Raw genomic sequence first — 26,018 nt, forward strand, 5'->3', positions numbered from 1 at the left:
TGTATCGAGAAGAGTCTTAAAATCTTTAAAATTTAAAAATCTGCAGTGCTTGCAGTTATGAAACATATGGCTGTGTAAAAAAAGTTTCGGTTTTCTGAATTGGCTACATTTAAAATTTAGGTTTCTTTTATAATCTTTTTGTGAAACAGAGCCGTAATTAAACGTAAAATTTTTACCCCTCTTTATCAAAGCTGCCAATAATAATGGAACTTTATGATGTAATATTTTATTGTTCTACCTCAGCACATTTGTGAATGGTGTCTGGTCCAACTCCTCCATCAACCTCAATGTCTAGGGAAGGGAACTGTGTCCTTAGCCAACTGACCTGTGGGAAATGAAACATTTTCAGCATACTTACAGTTAATAAAAATAATACTCATCTCCTCTTGTTTTAACCAAGTAACAACACTTAACTGGCCTTCTGGTTGTTCCTGTGCTCTTAGACAGATATGCTCACTGAAGAAAGGAATATTATTAATGTAGCTTCTTGTGGCTCTTCACTGACAGGTACCTTAAACTTTAGTGGTATAATTAGTGCTATAATTATATAATTTAGTGGTTATAATTAGCAGCATGATACTCAGGTTAACTGGCAGTTTTGAACCTTGAAGATGACCCACATGGGGTCTCTAGTAACATCTTTAAACTTTTCAATCAATGCCTGGCCACCAAACATAATCAAAAGTTTATTTTTTTTTTATCTTACTGCTCCCAAGTGTCCTGAACTGAGGTTCTATAACAACTACTCAAGCTCTGCATTGATTGTTGCTTCACATAGCACTGAATGTTGGGAAAAGTGTTACCCTGAGCATTCCATACTTTCAGAAAATCATAATTAATATTTGGCAGGGTTAGAACATTTTTGTGTCTCAATGTATTTCAGTATTTGGAACTAAAAACTTTTCCACTCAAATGACTGAGACTTCTATGTATCTAGCTTTTAGATGTTTAGTGCCCTTAAACTCTAAATCATAATAGTGTGCACCTAAAATATGCCCCCCCCCCCTGAATTGACATTCAGCCATTTACTTTTGTTGCAATTCAGTTGGGTTAACACACACACATATATATATGTGTATGTATTTTATATGTATATATGTGTGTTCAAGTCCTGCTCCGGGTGACTGACTAAAGAGTTTGTTGTGTTCTGCCTGTGTCTGGGTAGGTTTCCTCCCATGGTCCAAAAACACCTGTTGGGAGGTGGATTGCAACTATAAAGTGCCCATATGTATGTGGCGCTCCAAAATTACTGCGACCGTGAACTGGACAAGCAGATTGTAGAGGAGGCGTCTGAGAAATCTCTTAAGAATACTACTCACTGTAGCTTTAAAGTGTAACACCATGAAATTGATGAAATCAGACCAGCCCCACCCCCCACACATAAATTATGGATTCAAAAAGTATGGGATGTTTACCAAATAGAGCAAATAACATACTCATTAAGGCTATTTACTAAGTGAGAGTCCTGTCATAGATTTATTTATTAATACAGTGAAATTTAATCTCTAAATGTAATGTGTGTGTGCGCAAGTATACAATTTCTTTGTCATACTACTTTTTTTAATCTCTCCTTTAATATTTTTCAATCTCTAGTTTGTTTTAATATCTCCTAAAATGTAACCCTAATTTATGTGATTATACTTTGTAGTTGATCCAATTTTAAGATTAATGCAATTGTCCTTTTCTTTTTTTATTATATTATTCATATTTACTATTTTATTTAGAAATAGCCAAAAACACAACAAAAATTAAACTTTTACAGTGATTCCTCAGTCCGAAGGCTTCCTTTTGAAAGTTATTTGGAATTCATGGGCGTGGATTATAGTAATATGGTAAATGGTAAAGAAATGTGCACACCCTCCCAATTTAGTTTCACGAACATTCACATGTTCTACTAAAAACCTTATGTTTATGCAGCATTCATGAATCTGGAAGAAAGTTTTCAGGAATGTCCAATGTATTTGTAAATTACCCACTTACATTTGGTATTTTGTTCTTTCTTACCTTTGTTAACATGTCTTCCATAAACTTCTGTCCACCAAAACCAGGCTCCACTGTCATGACAAGAGCCATATCAATTTGTCCAGCCCATGGGGCCAGTTCTTCAACTGTGGTTCCAGGTTTAATAGCCAGGCCAACCTGAAAAAGAGAGAGTGAAAATCTTTTCACTTCATAATACCTTGAAGAGATTTGACATTTCTAAAATATTATTAAAAACAAAAGTCTTAAATGTCACACTGAAAGAACAGGAAGGATGTTTGTTGTGATAAATATATGGTACAATATAAATTATTCATTCATTCATTCATTATCAGTAACTGCTTATCCAGTTTAGGGTGGCTGTGTGTCCAGTGCCTACTCGAAATTACTGGGTACAAGACAGGAACACACCCTGGACGATGCACCAGAGTGGAAGCCAAACCACCAAGAGGAAACCCACACAGATACGGGGAGCACACTCCCCAAAGTCACCGAGAGTGGGGCTCAAATGTACAACTGTGTGACAGCGACATTACCTGTTGCCAATATTAATGATGATGATAATGATAATAATAATAACAATAATAATATTCCATTTTACCTTAAAAACTAGTAATGTGCCAAAATATGTGATAATGTGAACAAAAATAATATTAAATTACTGAAGCTGAAAGAGTGGATCTGTTACAAGGGGTTAGAGGAACAAAGAGGCAGAGGTAAATGATGAATGTACAGGGTGAGCCATTTATATGGATACACCTTAATAAAATGGGAATGTTTGGTGATTAACTTTCTGTTTGTGGCACATAGTATATGGGAGGGGGGGACTTTTCAAGATGGATGGTGACCATGTCGAAGTCTGCCATTTTGGATCCAACTTTTGTTTTTTCCAATGGGAAGAGGGTCATGTGACACATCAAACTTATTGGGAATTTCACAAGAAAAACAATGGTGTGTGGTTTTAACGTAAGTTTATTCTTTCATGAGATATTTACAAGTTTCTGACCACTTATAAAATGTGTTCAAAGTGCTGCCCATTGTGTTGGATTATCAATGCAGCACTCTTCTCCCACTCTTCACACACTGATAGCAACACCGCAGGAGAAATGCTATACATATAATATTTGAACATGTAGAATAACTGATATTTATGATTATTCAGTCTGAAGAGTTCCTTCATAAGTTTAGATTACATTTGGGTGGCCTTTGCAAACAATGATGTCTACTTAACCAAAAACTGACAGCAAGATCAGGCCGCAACAGACCTGTAGTGTCTTCTGATCCCTCTCCTTTAGCGGATGCTGTGGCTGATGTAGGATCAGCGGGGTCACTGACTGTGGAGCTACTTCACAATATGCTGAATTCTCTTAAGTCTGATATCTTCACCAAGACAGACACCCTCTCTAACAACCTCAGGTCAGAATTATCATTAGTTAAAGAGGAGCTCAGAAATTCCATTGACAGTATACAAAAATCGCTACAGATGGAGAGGCTCTGTCGGAACTGGAGCGCAGCACTACAAATCAAAGCACTTAGCAAGCTTGAGGTTAATTTTGGCGACATGAGATAGCCTTCATTATGGAGAGCCCCTGCGGCTGTTCGTCATTAGCGTGCATTACTTCCATGTCTACAATGACCTTCTGAAGAAAGCTGAAGAAGCTGTTCTATAAAAGGTAGGAGATTTTCGATTTTTGCAGATTATACCATTCAGCAAGCCCAATTTGGAGATATGATGACAGCTGCGAGCCTCTCCAAGCATGAGGTTCGTCCTCATATATTCTGCAGTTGTAAGGTTAACCTTGCCGGACAGATAAACACATAGATTTGAGAATCTGATTACTGCTACTGATTTCATCAAAAGAGGCGTAAAGACGGCTGTTGTACCCCAAGATGCGGTGTAAGCTCTCAGTCGTTGAACTTAATTTATGAACTCGCTAACAGGCTGACTGGCATGCCATTTGGTTGTCGGGGGGTTCTCCTTGAACTCTCTGAGGTAGATACATTTTCTTTTATTTTTTCAATTCGGACTAAAACCAAAATGTTTCAGTGATACTATTTTATCATGATTTAAATGATCATTATCATCAGTCCATGTCTGCTTGTAAAATGCTTCCAGACATATCCTGTTAGTGTTTTCTTTTCACTTATTGTACTTATGTTCAGACTGTATAGATACATCTGCATATCTGGCTTATTTGGGTTCAGTGGTCAAATCCTCAGGTTACAAAAGATTTGACACTTGGTCAACAGATAGTAAACCCTCCCGCTACTCAGGCGCACAAAAGAAGAAAAGGCTAATTGGTTTCAAGGGGGTGCTACAGAAAAAAAAACAATTTTATTAAAGTATATTCCACCCCTTGTGACGTAGAGATGAAAATTCTTTTCCTACAAGGAAAATCAAGACATGATTCTGAGGTAGCATGCATATGCTGGTGCATTACAACAAGAAACAATAACACAAAATATAAAGGAAAAATAACAACAGCAAATAGTGACAGCATTAGTAAATAAAAATAATAATTAAAATAGATGTTTTGGCAACATTTACAAAGACATTTAAATATATATATATACACTTATATATACACATAAGCTTTATATATGTACCTGTATAGCATATACATGCTTATTTATAGGGTATATGTTGTAAGTAGTGAAGCATGGGGTACACTTGTATCATCAGTTGAAAAGTTATCAGGTGATATACAACAAGCTAAAGCAGCAATCCAGTTTATAGAAAAAAAAATAATAAAAAATAAATAAATAACTAAATAAATAAATTCCTCTGCTACATTAGGACTAGATAACTGGGGAAAAATTAATTCTAGAACACCTTTTGATCTCAAAGCAAATGCATTTTCAAAGCATGCACGGGAAAAATCCAAGATTGGAGGAAGCTTCTCCTCCACATCACCGCCATGATTGTCCTAGGCAAACTGGGACAGCACACTGACAAAGCAGAAAGGAAACAGGCGTTGTTTGAGGTTTTGGGACCAAGAGTCATCAACTGAGAAAAGATCACAGTGGTTACCATGATAAGAGGGAAGCACACTGTTGCTTTCTCAGAGATACTCATGGATGCTTTTGTAACCTATAGTGGTCAGAGATTGATTGGCCAGAGCGACAGTTTTGCCTGTGCTGCCCTAGCAATGCTTGTGACACCTACATCTACATATGATTAAACCATTACTAAAATGATTCAGTTTTACAATAGCAATGCTGGTGCCAGGAAATCCACTCCCATAGCAGCTATTAATCATAAAGTTTCCAATCAGGATACAGCTTGAAAAAATGTTTTCCGGATTAATGAATGGTAGGTAGCTAGAAGGACTCTACCCTACAATCCTAACATGACCAAGGTGTATTATTCATGTGATAAAGAGAGACATATTGCTAGAGAATAAAAATCTACATTGAGACATGGATCTCCAAAGATGTTCCCAAACTCCAAGGTGCATGAAAAGCTCAGGGAATTGCAAACAGCGATGGAGACATTGAGCACAGAGAACTTTAGGTTACTATGTAACCCCGGTTCTCTGATAGCATGAGTGAGGTGTCTCACTATTGGATACGCCCCCTTCGCGTATACCTCAGAAGCTCTATTACACTATGCCAGCCCCTGGGCTGGCTGACAGCTGTGATGCTCATGCGCCACCCTCAATATATAATACGGAGCACGACATCATAACCTCATTCAAAACAGGTACACCTCTTCCTTGCTTCCCACTGCAAGGAGGGTGGTCTGGTGAGACACCTCACTCATGCTATCAGAGAACCGGGGTTACATAGTAACCTAAAGTTCTCTTTCAAGCATTCGTTTCGGTGTCTCACTATGGGATATCCTTACTCCCGTATTGCCAGACAAGCCTGTCCCGAACATACTGTCAACCAGCTATGCCTCAGAAAGGCTGGGACTGTTAAATCCCAGAGCCGGCGCTCAATACCATATGTGCTACACTAGGTGCTGTCACATCCATTTTATAAAACCTGGCGAACGTATGAGGCGAGGACCAGCTCGCTGCTGCGCACACCTCCAGAATCGAGAGACCTCTAAAGATTGCCCAAGAGGTTGCTACACCTCTCGTGGAGTGTGCACGGACGCCCGGTGGAACTGTCAATCCTTTACTGGAGTATGCCACAGCGATTGCATCTGAAATCCAATACGATAGTCTTTGTTTTGTAATCGCTTTCCCCGTGTATGGCTTTGCCCACGACACGAAAAGCTGGTCACATTTCCTAAAGTCCTTCGTTTTATCCACATAAATTCGCAGTGCTCGCACAGGACATAACGTATGCAGCTGCTGCTGGCCTGGCGAGGTAAAAGGCGGAGGATAAAATGCCTGAAGTTCCAAAGGGAGACAAGGCTGAATAACCTTGGGAATAAAGGCAGGATTTGGACGTAAACATACTTTAGAGTCCCCCTGTGAAAACTGCATACATGTAGAGCACACAGACAAAGCGTGTATTTCACTTACACGCTTAGCCGATGCCAGGGCTAGCAAAAGTGCTGTCTTGAAAGACGAAAACTTAAAGTCTACCTGGTCCAGTGGCTCAAAAGGTGCGACTGATATAGCCTCCAGCACCAAGGCCAAATCCCAAGATGGAGACACAGGTTTGGAGATCGGCAAACTACGTCGTGCCCCCTTCATGAAACGGCACACCAAAGGGTGTTGCCCCACAGTTTTCCCTTCGAAGCCCACATGGCATGCTGCAATAGCTGCCAGGTACACTTTAATAGTGGAAAATGATTTGCCTTTGTCAATCAAATCTTGAAGGAAAGCTAGTATAACCCCGACAGAGCACTGAAACGGGGTTTCGAGTTTGTCTGAGCACCATTGCTCAAATATCCGCCACTTGTACCCATAAAAGGGTCCTGGTAGATGGAGCTCTAGCATTCTGAATGGTTTCAATCACATTCAGCGGCAACCCTGTTATGCTTAAATTAAACCACTCACGGGCCATACCCATAGAGCCAGACATTCTGGGTGTGGGTAATAAATCTCTCCCCTTGCTTGCGTCAGCAAATCTCTGCGTAGTGGGAGGGGCCATGGGTTGCCCTGAAGCATCTGTATGATCTCCGCCAGCCAGTGCTTGCCCGGCCAACGCGGAGCTATCAAGATAACAGACAGGCACCTCTCCCTGACTCTGGCTAGAGTCAGGGAGATTAGTGCTATCGGTGGAAACGCATAAAGAAGTGTTTGTGGCCACTCGTGTGCAAAGGCATCGACCCCGAGCGGGGCACTCTGGTCGTGCAGCGAGTAAAACAGAGGGCACTGTGCATTCTCTTTCGACGCGAAAAGATCCACTGCTGCCCTGCCGTAGCGCTCCCAAATCTGTTGGACAACTGCACATTCCCCATAAAGAGGATTGCCTCTCGACAACAGATCTGCTCCCCTGTTGAGCATCCCTTGAACATGCGTTGCTCTCAGGGATAGAAAGTGAACGCTGCTCCATAAAATCAGTCTGCGTGCCAGCGTGTGTAACGGTCGGGACCGCAGGCCTCCTTGTCGATTGATGTAAGCCACTACTGCCGTGTTGTCTGTCCTCACGAGAATGTGGCACCCCTCTAAAAAAGGAAGGAAATGTCTCACCGTCAGATGAACCGCCAGCATCTCCAAGCAGTTTATGTGGAGGGACTGCTGACTGCCGTTCCACCTGCCGTTCACTATTCTGCCCTCGTGAGTGCCCCCCCCCAACCAGACAGTGACGCATCTGTAGTCACTACACGTCTGGCATAAACTATGCCCATAGGAACCCCCTGTGTGAGAAAACCCATGCGCTTCCACTGACACAGGGCTATCAACGCTGCCCGAGTGACTTCTACTCTCCGGCGCATATGATACAGCGGGTTCAGCCCTAGCGAAGCCACCCAGCGTTGAAACCCCCTCATGAATAGACGTCCCAAAGAGATTACGTCTAAAGCTGAGGCCATCATGCCCAGTAGTCTGAGACACACACAGAATGGGATCGTACTGTCCCTCCGAAATGTATCCAAGCATGTTTTGAGCTTTACAACTCTCTCCGTAGACAGGCTTGCCCTGAAAGACACTGAGTCGAGTGACAGGCCCTGGTATGATATGCGCTGGGTCGGCGTCAATACGCTCTTTTCCCTGTTTATCTGAAACCCTAGTTGTACAAGGTGCTCTATGAGCTGCATTGTGTGTGTTCTTGCCTCTTTCTCGGACTGTGCTGCGATAAGCCAGTCGTCTATATAAGTAGCGAGACGGATGCCCTGCTCTCTTAGAGGGGCAATCGCTGCCTCCGTACATTTCACAAATACTCGTGGACTGAGGGAGAGACCGAATGGGAGAACCATGTACTCGTAGGCTACCCCCGCAAAAGCAAACCTGAGGTATTTCCTGTGCGGCGGGTATATGCTGATATGGAAATAAGCGTCCTTCAGGTCGATGGAAGTGAACCAATCTCCTGGGCGTACAAACTTCAGCAGAGCTGGATGAGTGAGCATTCTGAACATGTACTGTGTAAGTGTCTGTTCAGAGCACGTAAATCCAAAATCGGGCGCAGGGTTTGGGACCCCTTCTTCGGCACTAGGAAGTACCGAGAATAGAACCCTGTCCGACTCTGTTCGGGTGGGACCACCCTTATAGCTCCTTTCCCCAGTAGTGAGGAGATTTCCTCCTGGAGGATGTGAGCTGATTCCCCAGTTGCCCTGGAGTGAACAATGCTTTTGAACTTTGGTTGCAAAATTGCAGTCTGTACCCATGTCGTATTGTTCTTAGTACCCACTGAGATGAAATGCATGCAGTCCAACTGTCTAGCCGTAAGACACTCGCGCCCTCCAGTGGTCACAGAGTGCGTCTGCATGTGCTTTGTACTGCGCATGCGCGAGCCGGTCACGCTGTAATAGCGTTTAAGTGGCTCATTGCCTTTGAGGGCATGGAAACCCTCCAAGGCTTTTGTTTTAGGCAGTTTATGTTTTGCAACATTGTTTGCATTGCATTGCCTCTTAACACACTCAACTTTATTTTGTTTTGCAATGTTTTGTGTTTTATTTTGTTTTGCAACATGTGAAAAACAGGAAACACAGAGACACCTTGCTTTATTGAACACAGCTCTGGAATGAGTGGTTGTGTGTTGAGTGAATGGGCTGGTAGCCAAATGGAACATAAGGGGGGGATTAACCCATGCTCCACCTGAACATAGTGGGGCCTGGGGGTAAGAGCCGGAGAACGGGGGGCGGCGGCTCTCCCCTGAAGCAAAGGACTCCTAGGCAGACTTCTTTTTCCTCCTTACCACCTGTGAGGATGGAGGGAGAGGCTGTACTGGCTGTGGCTGTCCCTGGGTCTTCTTGGGCCAGACAGTCTTACTTTCAGCGCCCCCACTTTGACTTGGCGGGTCAGGCTGTGGCTTAGGCCGTCTGGGGATGCGGAAGCTGGTGGCCGGGTGAGCGGAAGCCTGCACGAAAGAGGGCCGAGGTTGTGCTGAGGGGCCCTGCTGTGGCTTCCTGGGCAAGCACAGCTGAATCATCTCTCTTCTTTTCCTCACACCGCTTCTGCATTAATGTGAGAGCGGAGCCAAAGATGCCCTCTGGCACCACTAGTGCATCCAGGATGGCCTCTTTCTCCCTGTCAGAGAGGTTTGCCAGGTTAAGCCACCTGCCTCTTTCTTGGACCTCTTTCTTTCCCCGCTGATTGCACCGCACATCTCTGGAGACGGAGGGAGAGGCCAGTGACCACACAAATCTCTTCCCACTGAGACAGACCTGGCGTGGCTGACGTCTCGTCCTGAAGTTCAGCTTGGTAGGCTGTCAGCATGGAGATGGCATTCAGGGCTCTCACGGAAAGCGCCACTTCTTTATAAGCCCGTTCAGTCATGTTAGACTGAAAGCGGTCAGCTTTGGAGGGCAACGTAGGGTTGCTGGTTGCTGAGCGGCTGGTGAAGGTGCGCTGCCACTAGGGGCTCCATGCGCAGAAGGCCTTCCTTCTCCATACCTTCCATGTCGAGGGCAGATCCCCCCTGAATAGGAGTTTTGCCAGTAAATGGCTTCTCCTTCCAGAAAGTAGCCAACTCCTCCACCAGTTCAGGAAATATGGGGAGTAGCTGTCTTGCAGCCCATTTTGCCCGCGGCAGTCTTTTCCCTTCGTAGCATGACTTTGCAGTCTCCGCGCTTACGGTCGGCCACGGGATGTCCAGCTTGTCAGCTGCGCACTTAAGCACATCCTGCAGGTCCACACTTAGAAGGGGCGACGGTGGCGTCCCATCTGGGTCATTAGTGGCCTGCATGGCACCGGGATGTTTTCCCATCTGGGCGGGGTGGAGAAACGGAGAGTCCTCGAATTCAATGTCCTCATCCGAGACGAGAAATTCGGAACCACCATCCTCATAGTCCTCCTCTGCGTCTATCAGGGTGGGCAGGGGGTCGAGAGAATCGAGTTGGTCACCCCAGCTAAGAGCCACGGGGGTGGACGATTCAACGGGCATGGTGGCCTGCTGTAAAGTCGACGTAATGGTAGCGCCGGACACAAGGGGGTCCTCGCCTGAAAAACTGGCTTGGCGTGCCAGCCTACGGTGGAGGCTTTTAACGGTAAACCGCGCGCAGTGCTCGCATGAGCCCGGGTCATTCAACGCTGCCTGGGCATGTCGCAGCCCGAGACAAACGGAGCAGACCTGGTGAGTGTCCCCGCTAGATATTTTATTCCCGCAGGGACACGTCCGCGCTGGTTCTCCGTCCCCATTGCTGCAGCCATTTAGCTGGTGTGCTAAATTGTGCTTAGACTGTGCTGTTGGAAACAATTGGCGTGGTGACCAAATAGTAGGCAAGCACGGGAGCTAACGACTAGCCGAGAGTCGCAACTAACGTGGTGGTTAGTTAGCAGGGGCCGTTGTTTGGAGCCGTTGTTTGGAGACAAAATGACTAGAATAATCCGAGCTATGGTGAAGACACGAATCAATAATTTTTCTTTTCTTCCTTAACGACACTAAGCGCCCGTCGACGGAGATATTAACTCCGTCTGTGGACAGTGAAGCTTAGGTGTCGCAAGGGTAGAGAGAATGAAGGCTTCTGGAGTGAAGCGAGAAGAAGGTTTTGAATGAGGTTATGATGTCGTGCTCCGTATTATATATTGAGGGCGGCGCATGAGCATCACAGCTGTCAGCCAGCCCAGGGGCTGGCGTAGTGTAATAGAGCTTCTGAGGTATACGCAAAGGGGGCGTATCCCATAGTGAGACACCGAAACGGATGCTTGAAAGAGAACAGCCAATTATGGGCTGCTCTAGGTGAACTGCAAGCAACAATAGAGAAACTAAGCATAGCCAACTGTGAATTATCTGTGCACAGTTCTGCATAGGAATAACAGGGCTCTGTGACTGTTAAAGGTATTAAACACACAAAATGAATGTGATACATTCATGATAAAAAATGATACATTTGGGGAAATCAGAAGTGACCCATTCATTAGTGATTTTGTGTTAACCACGTAAGATGAAACAGTTACATCAGTTATCAGTTTATCAGTGTGTTCTCTGCTGTATACCAATGTCACTCCATACTCTCAGGTGGATGTTTTGAGCCATTGAAAACTCCTCTTCTTGTTGAGTTCCTTGCTTTAAATGTCTCATCGATACCTGCGGATTTTGCTACCCCAAGCCTACAGACAAAGCCTGGCATGACTAATGAGGATTGGTACAGAGTGCAGCGAGATGATGAATCTATCAGGAAATTATCTTCCATTTTAAAAAAATAAATAAATAAAACAGGAAGCCAACCTTGCAAGAAGTGAACCTTGAATCTTCTGATGTAAAAATATTTTTGAGAGTGGAATAGGCTCCACTTCCAAAATGTTGTCTTGTATAGAGTATGGTCTGATCATGGTAATAAAAGTTTGCCAGCTGGTTTTGCCCAGATCATACAGAGAGAAGGCCATGTGGGGTCACTCTTGCAAAATTTTATTGGCCCAGAATGGCAAAAGATGCCAAACATGTGGAAGATATATCAGGAGGAAAGGAAGTTCTCAGAAATCTGCTTTTATGGAAAACATAATAAGAACTTATCCTCTGGAATTAGTATGCATGGATTATCTTTCCATTGAGCCTGACAACCGGGATACAAGGAATATACTGGTGATGACAGATTATTTTACAAAATTTGCTGTAGCAGTTCCAACCAAAGATCCTTTATTGGAACTGACAAAGTGAGAACAATGCCCTAACATCCTCCGGGAAAACCCTGTTGAGCATTTCAACCGAACTCTTCTAACATGTTAGGAACCTTGGAAGAAAAAGCCTGTCAATCAAAAAGGGATTCATCCTCAGACAGATCATCCAATCATCATGCAGAAGCTGAGCATCCGGGCCAGCCCACTGCCCCATAGACGCTGAGCGTCCGATGGGCGGGACGAAGTCCAGCATTTATTCAATGCTAAGCATCACTGGAGAGATTTTGTCAAACCTCTGGTACGTGCATTTAACTGCACCCAAAATGAGACAAGATACTCATCTTATGAGCTGATGTTTGGTCATCAACCCACCTTACCTATTGACCTTGTCCTGGGAATAAGCCCTGCAAATGACAGACATAAGACTCACTCAGACTGTGAAAAAACTACATCAGCGTCTTCAAGAGAGCTACTTACTGGCAGCTGAGAATTCCCGTAAAATGTTTGAGAAGAATTTCATAACATAAAACACTAAAATGATGTACAGTCTCTTTAAACAAAGAAAATGGAATATTGTCTAGTGCACAAGAAAAATGTTGTACTGTCACTTGAAATATCGCCATTAGAATGTTGTTCATATCAGTGTTTATTATTATTTAAAAAAAATAAAAAATAAAAAAAAAAACTAAAAATAGTTGGTAGCTCCTTCACTAGCAGTGGAGATAACAGAGGCTCCAGATTATTTTGATACCTACTTCTAGAGGATTACTTTAAACACACAAAAATGGATAGAGAAAGAAAAATGTTCACTTACATATACATTGACAGATCCTGTTTTAATTTGTTTTGGATTTTGAGCTGCACTTGAACTGGAACGTTTTACTAACCTCGAGGGCTGGGCAATATATCAATATATTAAAATATATATGCGTTATGAAAAGTAAAGTACAACGTGGTGTGGTATTACTAAGGCAGTAGTTTACTACATAGCAAAGAGTATGCTCCCCGTCTCAACAGTAAAAAAGAGGGCTTCAAAAGACTCTTGACCCACGATACCAATTGCCCGGTCGCAATTTCTTTGCACAAGAAGCACTGCCAAACATGTACATTTACGTGTGACAGCCCCTTTCCAACCGGCTCATGAGAGTAAATCTCTTTGCCTAAATGACAGATATATGGTCAAGTCATACCTGTGAGCCATATTTGAGTGTGATTATCATTTCATTGAAGATTGGGAGTTTAAAAAAGCGTGTCTGCAGACGAGTTTTTCTTGGAAAACCACACTGGAGCACATAACTGAAACCTTAACACTGTTCTGCAGGTGAGTGGCTATTTTCTTATAGCCATTGCCTGATTTATGAAGGTCAACACACATCTGCTTTACTTAAACATGGGAAAGACAAGAGAACACACAATTCAAGAGTGAGTAAGAGAAATAGGCCTCTGTGTAATGCCAAATTTATACCCCAGGGAAACAGGAAGTTATGAATTACTAATTAAAGGTTCCTAGATACTTTGATCCACTTTATACAACTACAGTAGAAATTACATAATTGGTTCAAATATATTTATTTCCAAGAAATTGTTAAGGATAGCAATAATTGTAGAACAGGTCATTTTATGGGAAATAATTATTTCTTAGTCAGGATTTTTTCTTTATTTATTTATTTATTTTTGTTTCACTTGAGTTAAAGGTTTTTTTTTCAAAGTGAGATTATGCTTCTGCAATAAAAAAATATATTTATTTTATGGCTTTTAACACATTTTAACTAGGGGTGCCAATAATTATAGAGGGTGCTGTAAATAGATAAACACTGATTAACACATTATGACTTAAATAATACACATATCAAATACAAAATACACTACATCATTAAAGTTGTTGGCTTTGTCTTCCTTGGGATAGAAAATACTTATTTAATTGTAGATTTTATTTATTTATTTATTTTTTAATAAATCAGCCAAAGCTCCTGGTTACACTTAGAAATGCAAACACTTAATGTGGCATTGTGGCATTGGTTGATCGAACGAGACATGATGTCCCAGATGTGCTCGATTAGATTCAGGTCTGGAGAACGGGCAGGCTGACACACTTCAGCCACATGAGACCTAGCATTGTAATGCATAAGGAGGAACCCAGGGCACCAGCATATGGTCTCACAATCTCATCCCGGTATCAAATGGCAGTCAAGGTACCTCTGGCTAGCACATGGAGGGCTGTGCGGCCCTCCAAAGAAATGCCCCCCTACACCATTACTGACCCACTGCCTATCCAGTCATGCTGAAGGATGTTGCAGGCAGCAGAACATTCTACATGGCATCTCCAGACTCTGTCACATTTGTCACAAGTGCTCAGTGTGATTCTGCTCTAATCCGTGAGGAGCACAGGGCGCCAATGGTGAATCTGCCAATCTTGGTGTTCTCTGGCAAATGCCAAGCGCCCTACGCAGTGTTGGTCTGCAAGCACAAGCCCCACTTGTGGATGTCAGGTTCTCATACCACCCTCATGGAGTCAGAGCACTGCTCCTCATGTTCCTCCTTGCACAAATGAGGAGGTAGCTTCTTTGTGTTGTAGACAATGCCTCATGCTAACTCTATGGGTGAGAGCACTGACAAAATGCAAAAGTGACAAAAAACATCAGCCAGAAAGGATGAAAACAAACAAATGGTCTGTGGTCACCAACTGCAGAACCTTTATAGGGGTTGTCTTGCTAATTGCCTCTTATTTCTACCTGTTGTCTGTTCCATTTGCACAACAGCAGATTAAATTGATTCACAATCAGTGTCGCTACCTAACTGGACAGGTTAATTTCACAGAAGTGTGATTGACTTGGAGTTACATTGCACTGTTTAAATGTACATTGCAAGTAATATTCATTTATTTTAAAAATAATAATAAATCAATAAACTGAAGCTATTATATAATCAAAGAACTTAAGTCCAAATTATAAAGAAAAATATAAACTTACAAATGGTTTAAAAAAAGGAAAAAAAAGGTATAGCTATATATCTCTCATTCTTTCTGAGAACTCTAGCATCCTTTGGAGAGTGCTTCTCTACTTTGCCTCATTTACATAAGAGAGGGCAGTTAATAGTCCACTATTAGGCTGCAAGGAGGGGGGGTGTCCTCAGGTTCTGAAAATTTAAGGCTTTCTAATCTTAACCTGTTAAATCTGGGTGCAAGGTGGGAACAATTCCATACTAGGGAGTGTTTATTTATTGGCAATTTATATACGAGAAGCAGCCTGATCTATGGAGTTAGATCCAATTCAAAGTTTGCCAGCTGAGAAAATAATTTAGTGTGAGGAAAAATCATGTCATGCAATGAAAGTGCTCTCGCAAATAGGAAAACATTTCCAGGGATGAAAATACAATCTCGCCATAGCAGAAGGGGGGAGAGAAAGAAAAAAATAAAAAATAAAACACACCCAAAAAACACAGACTATAACATACATACATACATTATATATATAATTATATATATATGTATATGTGTGTGTATGTATATGTATGTTTATGTATATATATATATATACACATATGTAGAATGATTGAGAGGAAAGCCGGGTCTTTACCAGTGATAAGAAGATGATTCTGAACAAAAGTTCACGTTGTAGTGCATATTTATTCAATGACATGTACACACAACAGTATATATTTGATCACTTATTTTTTTTTACATTTTAGGGGAAGCTGAGTTTCCCTTGCAGTCTTAGAGCAATCGCCTCTGAGATATATATATATATATATATATATATATATATATATATATATATATATATATATATATATATATATATATATATACACACACACACACTGACACACCCACACAACGCGCTCAACTTTTGTTCAGAATCTGGTAAAGACCCGGCTTAACTCTATCACTGGTAAAGACCCGGCTTTCCTCTCAATCATTCTCATAGTGCTTTAAACAGTGTGGACGCTGAGCGTCCACTGAGTTCAATTGCGAAGCAGCAAAACGAGACGAGTCATTGAATAAATGCTGGACTTTGTCCCGCCCATCGGACGCTCAGTGTCTATGGGGCAGTGGGCTGGCCCTGATGCTCAGCTTCTGCATGATGATTGGATGATCTGTATGAGGATGAATCCCTTTTTGATTGACAGCGAAATGAGCAAATCAGCGATCCTTTGGTGTAAAGATCCATGGGAGCATTACATTTTCATTCTGTTCCGAGTTGAACCAGACTTTCTTAATCCTCTTAGCGGCATTTTCTTTGTTAAAAACGACTAGCGATAAATCGAGCTTCTATTTATGGGTGGAGTTTTTTGTAGCTGCTTGTGTTTGAAGACTGACTCCTATCACTCTTTCTGACTTCTATCGCAGTTTCTGTCCAGCGGGTGTTGCTGAGCCCCTCCAACGTCACAAAGCACTCACAGGCGGACACACTTCACATGGGCCAAGGCCGTTTAAGCAGCCTAGCTCTGCTGGCCATTGAAAGGACACTAGTCAAGTCCCTGGAAAAGACGCCTTGTTGGTACGACAGGGTCACAGATCCTTTTCTTGAAAAGGAACGGAGGGTAGAATTTACGTATAAATAAACCGACACATTTTATGATGTAGGCCGAAAATGAGCTTCCCCTCCTTGAAAGACCAGCATCCGCCACTGATATATATATATATATATATATATACACATACACATACATACATACATACACACAGTCACTTATGGTCATTTACCGTAAAAGCATGAGTATACGCGCCAGATACATGAGAACTTTTAATAATCTGAACTCCTCAAAATGACTAGCTAAACTTCATTTCTTGTCACACCCATGCGTTTTTTGAAATCCACATTACACCAATAAACTCTTTTGCAGTTTGGTACTCCTTTATTCTGTATTTTTAATCAATTTTTTCCTGTACATTTTCCTCTCATTCTCATCTCTTCTATTTATTGAAACAGAATATGTATCTACTTCATTTTTTTATGGTATGTTTTCATTTTTTGTACTTGAATATTCAAACCTATTTTGCATATTAATATAATAATAAAAAATAAAAATAATGAAATATTTACCCTAATAAAGGGTAAAGGAAAAATATTTTTTACCCTTAATATTTACCCTTCTGGTGAAATTGAAAAGGCATTATAAGGTGTCTTTAAATTTATTTGAATTTACTAGAGCTGTTAGTCTTAATGTAAATATTTTTTTTTACCAAACAAAAATATTTCTTCTATATAAATGAGTAGAAAAAATTATATTCCCTGGCCCAAGTATTATCTTGCACAGACCTTCATCTGATTGTCTCTAATTTCCTTGATAAGGTTTCCAGGATTGGTGGTGGCCTCCAGATGGAAGGTGTACTGGTTTGCTCCTGCTGCTGCCATAGGCCTTATCCATTGCTCAGGTTTAGATACCATCATGTGCATATCTGAAACAAAACACATTTCAGTGCAATTACCATGTATGTTATTAACACGAACATAATTGGTAATCAAAATAGTGGTAAATATGACTCTCTCTCTCTCTCTCTCTCTGCACGGTGGCGCAGCAGGTAGTGTCGCAGTCACACAGCTCCAGGGGCCTGGAGGTTGTGGGTTCGATTCCAGCTTCGGGTGACTGTCTGTGAGGAGTTGGTGTGTTCTCCCCGTGTCCGCGTGGGTTTCCTCCGGGTGCTCCGGTTTCCTCCCACAGTCCAAAAACACACGTTGCAGGTGGATTGGCAACTCGAAAGTGTCTGTATGTGTGTCTGTGTTGCCCTGTGAAGGACTGGCGTCCCCTCCAGAGTGTATTCCCGCCTTGTGCCCGATGATTCCAGGTAGGCTCTGGAATCATTGGATAAGCGGTTACAGATAATGGATGGATGGATGGAGATATATATATAACAAATATATAATATAATTATATTGTTATTTTATATGACTCCTACCTCTTACCACATGAGGGACGCTCTGATAAGAATAATAAAGGTCTATTGCACACAGATTCATAGAGACTACTGAGTATCATAGATGGGGACTCCTAATTATTATTATTATTTCCTTAATGTATATATTTCTTGTTTATTTGGTCACTTGTGTTCAGTTTCCTTCCTGCCATGTGCAAAGTAGCGCATGCTGCACAGCCAGAGATTCACACGCGAAGATTCTCCTTTAATATTCTACATTCTAGATAAGTAACAAGAGACACTCAGTCTGAGACTCAGACTGCGACCCTTGATGGCCCACCCATTCATATTATAATAGCACGCAAATCAATCCGCTATTATTGGAAGATTAAGACTACAATACAACGTGTGAAAATGGCCATTTTTTTGGTCATACACATAGAAGTATATGGCTGTGCTTTCACACTTGTATGCAAAGCTTCAAGATGGCACAGTCACATTTTTCAGCTGCCTGAGGAGGAACGGCTTTATTTTGTGATGAGTAAGTGAAGCTGATTAGGCTAGGTAGTTCAGTAATATATTCCAGCAATGGAATTCGTGAAGCTGACAGTAAATAGTCTGTAATTGCACAGAGGTTAGCTGACAGTTTGAATGTTCTCTGCTGTTTTCAAGCAATCATCTGAAGCTATTATTTATGGTTTTGTTCCTCCAAAGCAGTCTGTCCCGTTGGTAAATAACTACAATACTGCCATTTAAAAACAAACAATTCAGTTGGTGCTGAATATTAACATGTGTAGCTTTTTGGGTAACAACCATTTTAGGTAGGTGAAATTTGTTGATGTCAAGGCATGTCAGATCACCTCAGACATTTCAATCGCCTCAATACAAAAAAAAAAAAAAAAAAAAAAAAATTTACGACCCTACAATTTATAGAAAACCTCCCAGAACTATCAACTCCAGTTCCCACTCCATCAGATCCAATGGAGCTATATGTACTAACTGACTACTCAGAAAATACCTGTCGATCTACTTTAGAAAATGTGGTACCAGTTAAAAGCAAAAGTATGAGACAGAAAAAGCTCGCCCCATGGTACAATGGTAAAACCTGAGAGAGATATATTTAAGGCACTTTTCATTAAAAAAGGGCCCCGTCCCCATTTGAGTACTGGAAGTCCCACCCTCGACCAATCAGAAGCGTCCATTTTTCCATTAGTCCCTCCTTTTGACCAATAACAAGTAACTAGACGTACCCAGAAGTTCCTCCCCTGGACATCACCACCTCTGGTTCACGCCACCAGACATCATCCCATTTGGTTTTTCAACCAACTACACCCCCCACACATCTGCCAAAACATAGATAACATCATCCACCATACACACATACATACATATATACAATGAAGAGATACCACCCTATCTGTTCCCAGACATCAACATCCATCACACACACACACACAGATATCACAAGTTACTCTAATCGAATGATTTACCCAACTAAAATTTAAAAAGATACTGACCAATAAGATTTGTACTCAGACATATACCTAGAGTTACTCCGCCTTTCCCAGGGGTGTGACACTGTGAGTAAAGGTATAAGAGTGTAAGGGCTACTGTTTTAAATAAGCTTATAAGCTACAAATCTGAAAAATGATGGGACAAAACACCAGGTGCACCAAAAAAGCCTATGTTTTTTTTAACAGCTCGGATCTGCGACTTTAAGGAATTCAATTAAGGAATGGGGTCTGTTTTGGATATGCATTTGATGACAAAACCAACAACGTTACCCTCTTTACCAGCCCAACAGAGAGTTGCAAGGATGCCACAGACAGATTCACCCTGCTTGGGAATGACTGGAACGGCTTCAAGAAACATAGCATTGAATTGAATGCATATACGAATTACAAAATTAAGGACATTTCAAAATCTTCATACTACCATGGGATCGATCCACGGCTATGTCTTCACACACTTTTTTTGTTCTCCATACCGTGAGGAATGCTGAGGGTACGTCTATGGTATGCAAGACTATGTTGTACAATAGCAAACATTCATATTCAGGTATGTTTTCCTATGGAAAAGACACTTACATAAAAGTAGATTGGAATGATTTGAAAGATATATATCAAGTATGCTTCATTAACAAGCATTAAATCGATTGCTTAATGAATCAATTAATTTAAGGCTTAAAGAGACTTAAAATGAGACTGAATGACTATTTTGAAGCCAACATCAATCATCCAATTGCAAGCAACGCTGATCTTGATATTGACGTTGTGTTTGTGAAAGTCGTCAGAGGTGGAGTCAGAGTTTTCCCTGAACATCCATCACGTAGAGAATAAATACAGCCACTTTTGTCAGTTAGTCACATGCTTGTCGTGCTCATAGCGACAACGGGTCATCTGCTAAAATGGCTCAAGAACTCTTAAACATGTACTATGCGAAGAACACATGTAGATGGACAATGCATCCACAGGATCATTCCATCCAGAACCATCGAATGAAATCTATAGATGTATAAGTAGGACTATGCTTTCCACCCATGCTGTGACCGCTGATCTGCTGAAAATAATCATTGAAAAGGACATGACTGAAAACTGCAACGAGTGTTCAATTGACCACACGAGCCAGCGTCAACATACATGCCTGTATGACCCGGATGAATATTATCGACACATCAACACTAAAAGACATTTATTCTGAAAATAAGATTTCATGTTACACCACAAAATTTGCTAAACCCCTTGAATTGACAAGTGACTTGGAGGTAGCTCTCACGGAAGTGCAATATCCGTATACTCATTGTCAGGAGGGAAAGCATATTTGTCCGTTTTGAAGACGGAATATTTATAAAAAAATATATATACCTGTCAAGTGAGTTCAGGTTATTACAGCAATATAGATGCTCTGATTCAGGAAATGAATAGAGTGGCAAAAAAGTTAGCTCTTGAAACAAAAATCGAATACAACAATAAAAATCAACAAAAAAAAATGCATGGTAACTGACAAATCGTATGCACTGGGGGCTCATGTACTTTTATCACTTATACTAGGCCTGGAACCAAACAAAAACCTTAGCTGATATAGATAATGATGCTAAGGTCGGTGTCATAAACTATCCAATAGCGTCTCTATTTTCACAAGTACATGTTATGCTCGGGGATCGTCTCATCAGTCAATCAAGCAATACTTATCCATACAGATCCATAATGGAATGTCTTTTGAATATTGGCAAGGATTCTACTGGATTGTTTTAAAAAAGACACTGCTGGTCAGATGGATGTGACAGATCCTCAAGGTCATAATAATGGATTAAAAAACAGGACACTTTTTAGCTCAGAAAGCAAAACCTTTGATTGGACACATTCACTCTGATATTTTTTCAAGATAAACTTTTCCTGAATGGAATTAATTTAAAAATTAAAATGGTTCAAAGTAAAGAGGAATTTTGTCTAATGAAAGAAGGCCCACGGGATTACCTTCTTAAATTACTCGCAGCATCACTGTCTATGAAAAAAGTAACCGTTTCTTCTACTGTAAAGTTGGGACATGTGCAGGATATTCCTCTGACCCCTTAAGCAGAGCATACAATAAAAATCCTTTTTATATTAAGCATTACAATACAGAGTTTATAGCCATCTATGTAGACCGAATACAGTATCCTGCAAAACCATTTCAACTTAACTTCAATCCAGTAACATGGTCCGTGAGTTTCATCCGTTAATTTTAGCTTCAGGAAAACAACTTATAGATCAGGGTTTGGCAATAAACAGACAAGACTACACGCAAGGTTACACTCTGGTCACTTTCAACCTGAGTCCTGATGATGACTGCAGACAACATCTATCGTTAATAAAGTCGGGTAATATGAGACTGGTACTCAGATTTCGAACCCCTCTTCCGAGAACTGTGAATCTAATTGTATATGCAAGTTTTGATTCAATTCTGAAAACCAACAATCATCGAAACGTTCTCATAGATTATCAGTAATCATGGATACCAGAGAACTTGCAGATTTGATGAAAAGCTGTTGAAAAGGGAAAGGGTTAATTGAGACGTTTTCTCATCTCACAGTTTGACTGTTTTAAAATGTTTGCAAGGCTGATGCATAAAGTTTAGCCCTTTCATAAGAAATCAAATCAGATCTGTTCAATATATGACGTATCACATAGTCTGAATCAATTTTTTCCCCATTTATTCCACTTGTCATGCTTTTACGTTTATCTAGCTGGTGTTGAGACACCAAATACATCTTTTCAGCATTCTCCATGCCATCTCTGACAGGATGCTATTAAACTGCTGATGAAGGGAATTGCAACACTTAGTAAAAGCAGAAGAAATCCTCCGGATTGATTAATAATTTTTTAGCCTCCACAGCCGTTCTATTATTATCTATAAAAATTTAATAAATTTCTTTTAAAGGGTCTTTTCAACTGATGATATTGTCAAGCCATTAAAGGAATGTTTCCTCTCAATAGATTTAGGGTTATTTCACAAATAGCTAAAATGAAGTCGGCGGGAGTTTTGCATAATATAACCTTCCTTTCTCCAGGTGAAGTCTAATATAGAGATCTCAAGACCTGAAAATTTCTCTTTAGTCTGGTAGACATTTCAGCAGTTCACAACTTTTTTTCTTTGGTATATATATACACTGCAGGATTCTCCCATGAAAACAAGCCTGACCCGAGACGAAGTTCTTCTGGCGTTGATGCTGTCAAATCTACAAATAAATACACTTACGGCCTAACGGTTGCTTCTTGGAAACATTTTAAAAAGTACTTGTTACCTGGATACATTTGACACGTCAGTATGTTGATCTGTAACTTGTCTCTAGGATTTTTAAAAAGCACCATGTAGTCGGTGTTTAAATTGATGGTTCTGCTACTTTTTCCTTAAAAAGGCTTTTTCTACTTCCTCATACTTGCTAGCCATTTCCATCAAATCATCAATCACCAGTAAGTTTGTTTTGTGGAAATAGTTCATCATCACACAAAGAGTCTGGTATTCCTTGAACAAAACAAATATTTATTTTGTTCAGCAGATCATCATAGAGAGTCTGCCAGCATGTATAACACCATACAACTTGATCTGGGGCTTTTTTTTCCAATTTTCCAACAACATTTTGATAAAAAAAGATTTTCCGCTACTGCTTGGTCCACACAATATACAAGAAAAAGGTGGCTGAAGTGTAGAATCAAATGCCTTAGGTATAACCATTTTAAAACATGTAGTTAGTTAATAACCTTAAGGTAAAGTTGTAAAATCTAAACAGAAAAGTTTATTGTACACAACTCTGAATCTTTTTATCTGTGATTTTTTTTCCAAGTGTAAGCATCTTATCTCTCTCAATTTGATTTTTCACACGTTCATCAACCAGATCTGTTAAGTTCACAATTTCACTGTTGGTGTAGTTTAAAGTAATGCCCTTAACTTTCATTGTTGTTTTACCTTTGAGAGTGCGATAAGCATAGGTTTTTGGACCCCCACTGACAAATTCTACTGTGTCCAGTTCTCTCGTAAGCCCTCCTAAGTAATCGTTTAGAGGCGGCATCCAGTCACCTTCTTTACTTTTGAAGATTACGCTGTCTGTATCCTTGTGCAAACACCTCTGCTGTAGTCGATCTATCAGATTGTACAATTCAAGTGTAGCATAGGCTGTAGTGAAAATACATTAGCATTGCCCAGCTTTAGGACACCCATCGTCTGCGTAACACCACTGTACCATCGCCACCTCCTGATTCAGAAAAGGTGAAATGACTTGCATCATACATATTCAGAGAACATGAATTGTAAAAACTCGGTCTTTGATCAGTGAAGTGTTTGACCTGTCACATCTTACACCATAAAGAAATCAGAGCCATTTTAGCCACAGATATCTTGGCAGGATTTACGACTATGCGAGATTCATCAAGTTTGATCCCTTCATTCTCGTCATACTTTTGAATGTACAATTTTTTTTTTATTTTTTTATTTTTTTTTTTTTACACTGGACTCATCAGCTACCCAGGAGGGATAACCTGAGCTCTCTTGTTTTGTCTTAAGAAACATTTTGATGTAATCTGCAAACAATTCATCCGAATGATTAGGGAAGTGCCATATTTCAAACAACTTCATCATTCTGTAACGTTTCTTGAGGGCCTTCATTATCTCTTCATTATACCAACTAATGGTCAGGGACCTCTCCTCATCCTTGTGGTTACAATTTCACATTTGTAGTTCAGCACATGTTCGACACAAAGCAAAAAAGAGTTAATTTTTCACCCTATAAGGGGCACAGGGGGTACCTCTGTTTTATTCACGTACGGATAGAGTGATGTGAAATCATTGTAATCGATTCTTTCACCAGGACCAGCTACATAATGCAGATGTAAAAAGTGTTTGTTTGACGTGTTTGTGTTGCTCGTGTATTGTACTAGTCAAAAAATTAATCTCTTTCTTTGGCCATCGTGGTGTCTACCCCATAGAACGCAGGCTGAGGATAAGGCCCAAATAGTTCTGATGTTCCTGTGTACTCCATAAATACCCTTTGTTGTCTGTTATGAATCCCATAGCCTTTGGAATTGCGCTCAGTCTCATAGGGAGAAAATCATCATCTTCAAAACACAAGATTTTACCCCCTTGTGCTATGATGCTAGGTGTGATTCCTTCTTTTACCAAATGGTTCAATAAAAGGTATGAATCTTACCCTCAAGCATTGTGCACTATGAAAGTATAGCCAGTGTACTTTTTCCTGTGAAACCTCCTAAAGTATGCAGCTATGCATTTGTCCCTTTCAGCTGTCCACTTCTTACCTCTATAATCAATGCAGCATATATAATTAGCTATGTGATAACCTGTCTGTTGATTGGCCTCAAAATCATAAAAGACATAGCTTTTATCTGGAAGTTCTATTTTGAAAGGTTCTATAAAACATTCATGCAAGATTTATGAATCCACAATTTGGCATCACAGTTTTTGCAGAGACTCACATGACACCGATGCTTTTTGGATCCGTTACCCCGATCCTGCACTGTATTACATTTAGGACAGTAGAATCTAGTTTTGCATAAAGTTTGATCTACTTTTGAATCGATCACAGCTTTATGTTTATCATAACAATACTGTGATCTACAAATCCTTAGTCAATCTTTGCATTGTACAGTCTTAGCATCTATTAGAAAATAATAGATGCTTAGAGAGTTCAACTGAATAGTCTGACCTTGTTCTTCCAGACTGTTCTGCAACCTTCACAGACTTTGGTTTAGTTCACAGATTATCTGATTCTGAGCATTAACTGTAAAATTTGAAAAAGGTCTGATTTTAGAATTCTTAGCTTGATTAAAAGCTTGTTGTTGCCGCGTTTCTGTGCCATTTTGGTTCATCTGGTTAATACACTGAATGACAATATGATACACATGTTTTGTAAATACGAATAAAACAGTTTTACAATCTTGCCTTGATCCACATACAATCATACAAGTTCAACATTCTGAGTGAAAAATTGATGGCTCTTGACTGATTCAGGTAATCGCCTGATCGACCTGATACTGTCAGAATGGTTCCTGGTGGAAAGCATGACTGTAATATAAAGAAGAACAAAATATAAAAGGAGGACGCTGAAATACGTATAAAAATATATCATATTTAAATTTACTTACTGAAAGGATTTAGTCTTCGATAGAATAAGAAAAAGGGGGGGTGATGGTGGGTTGTGGTGCTCATGTTAACTATGTGTGTGCGGAGGATGTTGATGTCTCTCTTCATGTTCATGGTATCTCTTCATTGCATATACATATGTGTGTGTGTGTTTTTATGTAGCAAAGTGGATGGGGTGCTCATGTTAACTCTGTGTTCGACGGCTGTTGATATCTGGGAAAGGAAGGGGTGGTATCTCTTCATAGCATATATGTATGTATGTATGTATGTATGTATGCATGCATGCATGTGTGTGTGTGGTGGATGATGTTAACTTTGTGTTGGCTGACGTTTGGTGGTGGGGTGGGGGGGTATTTGGTGGGATGACATCTGGTGGCAGGAACCAGATGTAATGACATCCAGGGGAGGAACTTCCAGGTATTTCTGGTTATTTA

At 40.7% G+C, this 26,018-nt stretch overlaps 1 protein-coding gene across 1 annotated transcript in view; it reads right to left on the bottom strand.

The window, feature by feature from the left end:
* Positions 1 to 205: 205 nt before the first annotated feature.
* The window catches only part of LOC136664107 (ribulose-phosphate 3-epimerase-like), a 44,507-nt gene continuing 18,694 nt past the window's right edge, over positions 206 to 26,018 (bottom strand). The window contains exons 3-5 of the mRNA XM_066641161.1: positions 17,357 to 17,496; positions 2,005 to 2,139; positions 206 to 325 (exon numbers count right to left, since the gene is read on the bottom strand). Coding sequence (XP_066497258.1) covers positions 227 to 325; positions 2,005 to 2,139; positions 17,357 to 17,496 — 374 coding nt within the window. The 3' untranslated portion in view covers positions 206 to 226. The remainder of the gene's footprint in view (positions 326 to 2,004; positions 2,140 to 17,356; positions 17,497 to 26,018) is intronic.

Source organism: Hoplias malabaricus, chromosome 12, assembly GCF_029633855.1.
Source record: "Hoplias malabaricus isolate fHopMal1 chromosome 12, fHopMal1.hap1, whole genome shotgun sequence".
Taxonomy (NCBI): Eukaryota; Metazoa; Chordata; class Actinopteri; order Characiformes; family Erythrinidae; genus Hoplias; species Hoplias malabaricus.